The sequence below is a fragment of the Octodon degus genome, unplaced genomic scaffold (genome assembly GCF_000260255.1).
Source record: "Octodon degus isolate 3935 unplaced genomic scaffold, OctDeg1.0 scaffold00120, whole genome shotgun sequence".
In the NCBI taxonomy this organism is placed as follows: domain Eukaryota; kingdom Metazoa; phylum Chordata; class Mammalia; order Rodentia; family Octodontidae; genus Octodon; species Octodon degus.
Genome location: NW_004524696.1, coordinates 4,896,155 through 4,904,545, shown reverse-complemented (window position 1 = coordinate 4,904,545; position 8,391 = coordinate 4,896,155). Strand labels below are relative to the sequence as shown.

At 46.9% G+C, this 8,391-nt stretch overlaps 1 protein-coding gene across 4 annotated transcripts in view; it reads left to right on the top strand.

Moving 5' to 3' along the window:
• Window positions 1-8,391, top strand: part of Mbp (myelin basic protein) — a 130,448-nt gene that overhangs the window by 111,629 nt on the left and 10,428 nt on the right. For 2 of the 4 annotated variants that reach the window (XM_023700055.1, XM_004640192.2), the window contains 4 exons: window positions 3,153-3,260; window positions 4,272-4,307; window positions 4,609-4,641; window positions 7,473-7,589. In XM_023700055.1, coding sequence (XP_023555823.1) covers window positions 3,153-3,260; window positions 4,272-4,307; window positions 4,609-4,641; window positions 7,473-7,589 — 294 coding nt within the window. The remainder of the gene's footprint in view (window positions 1-3,152; window positions 3,261-4,271; window positions 4,308-4,608; window positions 4,642-7,472; window positions 7,590-8,391) is intronic. The other 2 variants (XM_004640196.2, XM_004640194.2) reach the window with 1 other exon arrangement.

Sequence of the window (8,391 nt, the reverse complement as noted above, 5' to 3'; positions counted from 1 at the left end):
GTGTATATAACTAAATTGTTAGACTTTGACCACACAGACCTACTGCATGTGTTAGGCGCTATACTGAACGTGATCTACATGTAGCTAAACAAACAGTACTTACTGCATATTTAGCTCTGTGCTGAGATCCATAGACAAGCCAGTTTCCCTTTTTTGTGAACAGCACTGGATTGAGATTAAGTTCTGAATTGAAAGCTAAGATGCAACCTGCCAACTTCAGAAACTGCTTATGATATTTAAGTCATTCTTCCCTCAAAAGTGTAGTGAGTGATATATTCATTATAAAGGTAAAATAGGGGTAAACTAGTCCAGCTGCTGGGGAGGCTGGGGCAAAGAGGGTCGCTGTTCAAGGCTAGTTTGGGCAATCAGGCAAGACTGTGACAAAATTTAAAAATGTTTTAAAGGACTAAAATGTGGTTCATTTGTAGAGCACCTCTGCATTTGATCCTTAGTACCAAAACATACACACACAACTTTTCTTTCGCCACTCAAAACAAGGATGCATACGTAAAACACTGTCTGCATGATATTTTTTAATGTCGCACACACAATTTTAACGTTATGAGATCCACGGAGGACATAATCCCTATAGTCATCTGCATAGACCTAAGGAGTATTCTTTAGAACCACAAAAGCTATTGTGGTATGGGGATGGCAGATAAAGGATTCAGATGCAGGCAGTGTTTCTGTGATTCAGAATCTAACACATGGCAAAATCCAGAATCCAAAATCAAGCACACAGCATGTAGAAAATGGTATATGAACACCTACACAAGAGCAAACTGTACTGAAGTGTGGGCTGTTTTAATTTTTCCCGGCCATTAGGATATAGTCTGTATTCACAATAGACATTTAAAGTCATTTTTCCAGTAAAGTTATTTGAAACAGTATCCAGGCTCAGATACTTTGGGTTTGTTTGTTTGTTTGTTTGTTTGTTTGTTTGTTTGTTTTTATGTGTTTGGTACAGGCTCTCACTATGAAGCTCGGACTCATAATGATCCTCCTGTTTTCAGCCTCCCCAGCGCCGGGATTACAGGCATGCACCACCACACCAGGACTCAGTAGCCAGCTCTGTGCTTAGACTGCTGAGCTACCTCTGTGGCCCTGGGCGGCATTTTTTTCTGTTTTGCACCTGCCATATTTATACAGGGTGGGCCGTGCCTGGCCATAGCCAAAGCTGTTTTGAGGTATCACAGATGACAAGCAGTATCCTCTGTTCCTGGGTGGTAGGGACAAATGTCACACAGGCACACGGCTAAGTTGCACAGCTAGCTGGACCTGGGGACAACTCGAGACTGAGTCTGCACAGGCACTGGAGCAAGCACCTGAGCAGCTCTGGGTGTGGGGAAGGAGACGGAGGTGCCTTCTGGTGAGACCATATGCGACTTCTACACAGAAGCTGACATGGCCACAGTGGGCTGGGCGCTGGGAACAGTCCGGGGAAGGAAGCAGTGGCTCAGCAAAGGGGGCAGGGATAGGGGAGGCGGGGCAGGCGGTCAGGCCCCTCGCAGCTCCTGAGCCTTTCAGAAATGCTGGAGCATGGATCTCATTCTGCCAGCACGGTGGGCCGCTGGACACATGGGAAGGGAAGGCCAGGTGTTGCCACAGGTGTCTCAGAGAGCTGCCTGCATGCAGCAAGAAGTGGCCGGCAGGAGTGAGAGTAAGGAGGAGGTCAGCCAGGAGGCCGGGCCAGTGGGAGCCGGGCAGGAATGGCAGACGCTCAGCTTCCCCTCACGGGGGGAGCAACAAGGGAGCTCACAGCGAGGAGCAGGAGGAAGGCAAGAGCCAGGGCGAAGGGGTGTTACCTGCCTGAATCGTAGAAGTACATTGAGGAAAGGGTCAGGGTGACTGTGAGGTGTCAAAGTTGATATCAAGAGTTAGTCATATATGTGAAGCAAGTGCCAGGGAATGTGGAGCACTTGCTGAACAGTGTCCCTCGCCATTGTGCACTTACTGAACGATGCCCGTTAAATGTATTGCCACAAACTCTGCAGAAGCTCTTTACAATTTTGGGGGGCAAAACTGTTTTCTGAGGAGGATGGGTCCATGCAAACCTGCACACAGGGAAGGCGGGAGGGATGGCTTGAAGGGCTTCCAGCTAACAGACAGGTTGTATGTGGCACAACCTGCAGCTGCACAACTCCAGGTGGTCTGGCTGCAGCTCCTCTGGTCGCTACTGTGTTCCTGCGGTGATCTTCCCGCTGAGAGGCTCAGGCTCTTCCTGTGCACTGCACTTAGGCCTCAGCCGGTGCTGGGAAGAGTAAGAATCAGAGTCATCAATTCCACGCTCTGTCCTGAGGTCCCTTTCTCTGTATTCCTAAGAACTGTCCCATTTTGAAGTCTCCTCTGGAGGGCTTCTTTTCCATGGATGCTCAGGTGGAAATGGTCACTGTCCTGGCTGCATTGTGTGGGTGGTGTTGGGCCACTGCAGCTGAGGGAAAAGCCATGGAGGGAGGCCGTGACACGGGCAAGGGCAGCTGCAGCCCACACTTGCATGAGGAGCTGTTCTGTTCCCACAGATGTGAGGCTGTCCCCATGCTTGTCTTTGGGTATCTTCTGTACACAATTAACTCACCTGGAAACCTTGGGGGCATTGGTGACAAAGCAGCCTGGCACTCACACCTCTTCCTTCTTGCTGGCGACACAGAAGTGATTGCCCCAAACCCGCTGACCCAATACCATGGCAGCCCAAGTGAAGATTTGTTAGAAGCAGTGGTGAGCTCACGTCATGGACATGTAGAGCTTTCGAGTACCTTAGTCTTTTGCTGGTACGGGTTGTTTTGTGTATGATGTCTGGGCATTTTCTTTTATCCAAAGAAGCCTGGAGTTGCTAGCAGTTTCCTCTTGGTGTTTTGCCTGCCCTGGCTCTACTTTGGCTGCAACCCATCGTGGGTTGCTCTGCCTCTCCTATCACTGTGGTGATGATAGAACTATTTACTGAACAAGGTGTAGTTTCAAGACCAATATCCACCCAAGTTGCTCACCTGCCTCTGTGTATCTGGTGAAGCCTTAGCAGCTTCCTAGTATAAGGTCCTTAGAAACAAACAAACAAAAAAAACTGTCCCATTCCCTATCGGAATGAGGCTCACCTTCCCTGGAGAGCAGAGATCTGGCCGCAGGCCCTCCTGAGCAGGTGTGCCCCTCTCTTGCAGGACTCACATCACGCAGCAAGAGCGACCCACTATGGCTCCCTGCCCCAGAAGTCGCAGCACGGCCGATCCCAAGATGAAAACCCTGTAGTCCACTTCTTCAAGAACATTGTAAGTTCTGTGCACAGGGGAACACAAAAATTGCAAAGTGAAGGTCTATGGGCAGCTCGTAGGCACACCCACAGCAGACACAAGGTCCTCCATGTGGGCTGGCTGGCTTTCCTAGGTAACCATCAGTGGGAACTGCCACAGCATCCCCAGTTCCAAACCAGTACTTCTAAACTGCATTTTAGAAATGGTGCGCACCCACGAGAATGCACCTGTGTTGGTGCTGCTAGGTGATGTGGAACTGGAAGCATGGCTGTGCAGAGCCATGCGACAGCAAAGGGATTCGTGGTTGCCCAAGTCAAGGAAAAAGAGGGATGACTAGAGGAGCATGGGGCATTTTTAGGGCAGCAAAACTGCTCTGTGGGACACCGAGGTCGCGGATATGGACATACATCTGTGCAACACCACCACATGCACAACATGAAGTGAACCCTGGTGGAAGCCAATTAGTCACCACCGATGCTGATGTATCAGTATTTTTACAGCAGTTAGGAGCTACATGAGGGCACAGAATAATAACAGGTGACACTATGCAGTATATGGGAGTTCTAATTTCTATACAATTTTTCCATAAATCTGAAACTGTTCTGCAAAATAAGGTTTGTTAAAAAACAAGAACACAATGCTAAAAATCCCAGTGCAGCAGATATTTAAAGTAAGATCTGATAGGTGAGTTCAGGGTCCACAGGCCTGACAGAACACCCTCTGAAGCTTTAAATGTCAAAGGGAAGATGGAAAACAGGGCTCAAGTCCACGTCACAGGGTTGCACACCAGCTCCCAGCTGAAGGCCTTGCGGTGCTCTGCGTGGTCTGTGCAGCCTCCAGCAGCTGCAACTTCTCAGCTTCTGTATTTCTCTCATCTAGGAAGTGGGGAAGCTGGCAGAGTAGGTGGTTTCTGATACTAAGGGACATGAGGCATTCTCCATTAATCCAAGCTAGCCAGGGCTCCAGGGAGAGTGGGGACTGTGCAGAGGAGGGCAGCATCCAAGCCCATCCTTGTCTTGTGTTTTCCAGGTGACACCTCGCACGCCTCCCCCATCTCAAGGAAAGGTAAGACCATGGAAGCTTTTGGTTAATCATCACTTTATTCATAGGCATTCCCTGAAAGTCCCAAAATGTGTCATAAAAGAATGGACTCAGGGCACCTGAATCCTTTCCAGAACCTTTTTCGCCACTTGACTCCCAGTAGAATGAGGCTAGAAGATGCCGTGGATTCTCCCAACCACAGGTCTGGGCGTCGTCGGGAACCTGTTCCTCATCCCTGTGCTATTTTGCTTTATTGTTCTTGGTTGAGAAAGGCTTCCCTCATAACTGGTCATGGTGTCATTGTTTCTTTCTCTTCCTCACACAGGGAAGAGGACTGTCCCTCAGCAGATTCAGCTGGGTAGGTGACAAATGCATTTCCTGTCAGCTTTGTCCTCTGGTGCCCTGGACCTCTTGACTTGTGTTCCGCTCTCTCACTTGCTAACAGTCCTGCCTTTTCTTTCTTGGCCAGACCAGTTTGCCCCGAGGTTAATGGATTACTTTATTTCCTGCTGATGGGTTGGTTGCTCTTACTTCGGCATGGGGAAAAGCACACCTGGCCTTCCCTTGCAGCGTACCAAACTCTTGCTTCCAGGTCCAGGGACACAGGTGCTGCAAGGTCAGATGCCTCTTCTCCAGAAGGGCTCCCGCCAGGCCCCACCAGCCTCCTTTTTAGGGAAGGAGAAGCACCATTCTGGAGAAAGTTCTTAATTTCTTTCAGTATAACTGATTGGAAAAAACAATCCCCCAGAATGTTGGATGTGAAACCGTGACCAGCAATCCATTTAACCCCAAATGTTGAAATTTTGTTAGGAAAAATAATACTGCTCATGAAAAGAAAATATACTAAATTTAGTTATTTAATTTATAACAACTCCATTAATCCAAAAAGTTTTGATTTTGTGTTTTATTTATAACTAAATCTTAGGCATTAAGCCATCCAAGAAAACTTCCTTGGAAATCTTGAGCTTTCTAATCAAGAGCAAGTTTTTAATCAAGATTTAAAAGTAACTTATTGACTGACTTTCCAGAGCCAAGTCACCTAAAATGCCTACCAATATAGCTTCACCAAACTGACTTCTGTCCCTGGAAAGTATTCAATATAGTTGTTACTTTATTTTAAAAAGTACATATAATTTTCAGAGGGAAGTAGAAGGTTAACCACTACCTGTTGGCTGGGGATTGTTTGGGGAACTTCAAGATCTTTAAGATGGACTGCAGAGCCCACCTACCTGCTGCTCTGCTGTGGAGTATCCCATAAATGACAGAGTGAATTAAAGGAAAGTCCAAGGAGAAAGAACACAAAAGAGCAGGAAGAGGGAAGCTGAGAAGGAAAGATCACTTGACAAAAAGGGAGAGAAAAGATTCTGTGAAGCTCCGTATAGTCCAACACATGATCACATTGAATTATGAACCAAAACATTTTCAGAGTATCTTATACAAATAATTATTGGCCTGCTTTTCTCACCTAACAAATCTGTAAAACAGATGACAATAATGTAGTATAGTTGTATGAACATGTCCTCACAGCCAATTAACTTTTGATTTTCTGTGTCAGCAGGAGACAAAGATGCTATTGAAGAATGCAATCCACTTTTAAACCAAGAAATCTTGTTTTAGCAACTGTCTTATGTGCCTCTTAATTTTCTAGACAGGAACTCTTGACATGGGCATTATGCAAAATCATCACTGAATATGGAGTGATGGGGGTTTGGTGAGAAGACTAGCCTTTCTCCCCAGTCATTTTTAGGTCCCTTGAGCCCACTGGCTAACAAAAAAGACCTTATGTTCTTCTCTGCATTTCTTCATTTTTGCTCCCACCAATGTTTCTGAAATCTCTTTTACCAAAACTCGAACCTGCCCTACACTGTATTACCTTGTTTGTCTGTTTTCCAGCACTGAGGATGGAGTATCTGAAAGCCCCATTTGCTTTTTCTAAACTATCTTGTATGTTTCTTGGTAAATTCTAGGTTGTCCAGTAAAAGTGACCAAAAATTTGAAAGAGGAAAACTCAAGCAAATTATTAATGTGAATACCAATCTCTAAATTGAGTTCTCAGATACTCTATAATTTTGGAGAAAACCAGCAGCATGAGACAGAGGATTTAGTGTGTGCTCTGGGAATCAGGGTTTCAGCCGTTTAACATCTGTGTGTCTGGTGCAGCACTCCCTAACTGTCATCCGGTCCCCTGTGTGCCATCACCGAGTCTACGTAGCCGTGGAGGGTCCTCCGAGGATGTCTGGGTCGCCCTGGCTTGCCTCTAGTATGCCGTGCTTAGACCTTCTTCTTCTTTTTTTTTTTTTTTTTTTTTGTGGTACGGGGGATTGAACTCAGGACCTTGCGCTTGCCAGGCAAGAGCTTATTCTACTGAGCTATCTCCCGGGCCCATGCTTAGACCTTCTTTGCCAAGTGTCCTCTTTCCTTTTCCCCAAATGACAACCCTACAGACCACATGTTCAGGTGAAAGTAGCTGTCTGTCATCTAAGGAACCACAGTCTTTTCCCAAATTTGGTTGAATGAAACCGAAGCTGGCATGGCCCTGTATGCTGTGCCGAGGGCAAAAGCCCTTACCCCACAAGGTTGGCACCAAAGTTCACATTTATAGTAAAATCTACTGTTTGAAAACAACACATATTAGAAAATAAATTGGCCCCATGACACAAAGACCTGTATCTCCAAAATCACTTCCCATTGTTGCATCTCAGTAGTGGTTTTCATCCATCCCATCCCTGAAATGAGGGGGCAGCCAGCCCCCAGAGATGTGAGCTTGGATGTGGAGAGCCTTCAGGCTCCGCTCTTGGGGCAGCATTTCCACAAAGTCTTTGGGTTCTCATAACATGCTAAGAAAGAAAGGACCATCACTAGTGTCAGATAGAAATATGGAAATTGAATCTTAGAGAGGTTCCAACACTGCTCAAACTCATCCAGGTAGAAATGGGGTGCAGAAACCCTACTTAGAGGTCTGTAAAACTATACACTTGGGCCTCAGACCCCACAGCATATCTTCAGCCCATGCTACAAATCTCCCTATAGGTGACCCCTTGATAGACTTGGGAACAGGGACCTCTCTGATCTCTCCCCTTCGTTAGCTGGCCTGTGGCTCCTGAATGGCTCACCAAATCCACCTGGTAGTGTGGGTCACTCACTGGTGGGGGTCACAAGTGGACACTGAGTTCTGGTCTTTTCTTACAGGGGGCCGAGGGGCAGAAACCAGGATTTGGCTACGGAGGCCGAGCTTCCGACTATAAATCCAAAGGATTCAAGGGGGCCCATGATGCCCAGGGCACGCTTTCCAAAATCTTTAAACTGGTAAAGTAACCTTCCTTCCTGGGGAAAGGCTGGGGGTCTTCCATGGGGATGCAGAGCTCAATACATGCAGTGTTTACTGCTGCCCTGTGCGGGTCTCAGGGTGGAATGTGTCCACATTTTCCAAGCACAGAGGTCAGGGATTAGAAAAAGGCTCATTTAAAAGACAAATTCCAGAATCCCCAGCTAAGGGTCACTGCCACCTCTTGCTTACCATCCACAACATGACTTCAGTGCATTCACTGTCCCAGGCCTGGCCTGGCCACCTCTGCCATCCATGGTGGGATTTTCTGGGAGGTGAACTTGAAATGTCACAGGATCTAGGAGATCAAAGAAAATAATGAGGAAAGGGGAGGATTTATTTTCAGGATTTCAGATACACATCAACCCAGCTGAACTCATGTCCAGAGTGCTGGGTGTTAGAACAAAGGAAATGTTCTAGTTTTATACATTCAGCCGAAGGGGTTCTTGGATGGGGAAGCAAAAGTACAGATTCAAGACAGAGCTTGATAACTTAACCTTGAGAGAAGACAGAGCCTTATGAATCCTACAAGGAACAAAATGACATAGAACAGGACATAGATGCCAACCTTATCTGTACCAGGGCAAGAAGTTATAGCTGGGATGGGGGTGGGGAGACTCTAGGAGGGTTCCTCTCTAGGTCCCACTTCATTTCTCTCTCTGTCTCTCTCTCTGTCTCTCTCTCTGTCTCTCTGTCTCTGTCTCTCTCTGTCTCTCTCTGTCTCTCTGTCTCTGTCTCTGTCTCTGTCTCTCTCTCTCTCTCTGTCTCTCTCTCTGTCTCTCT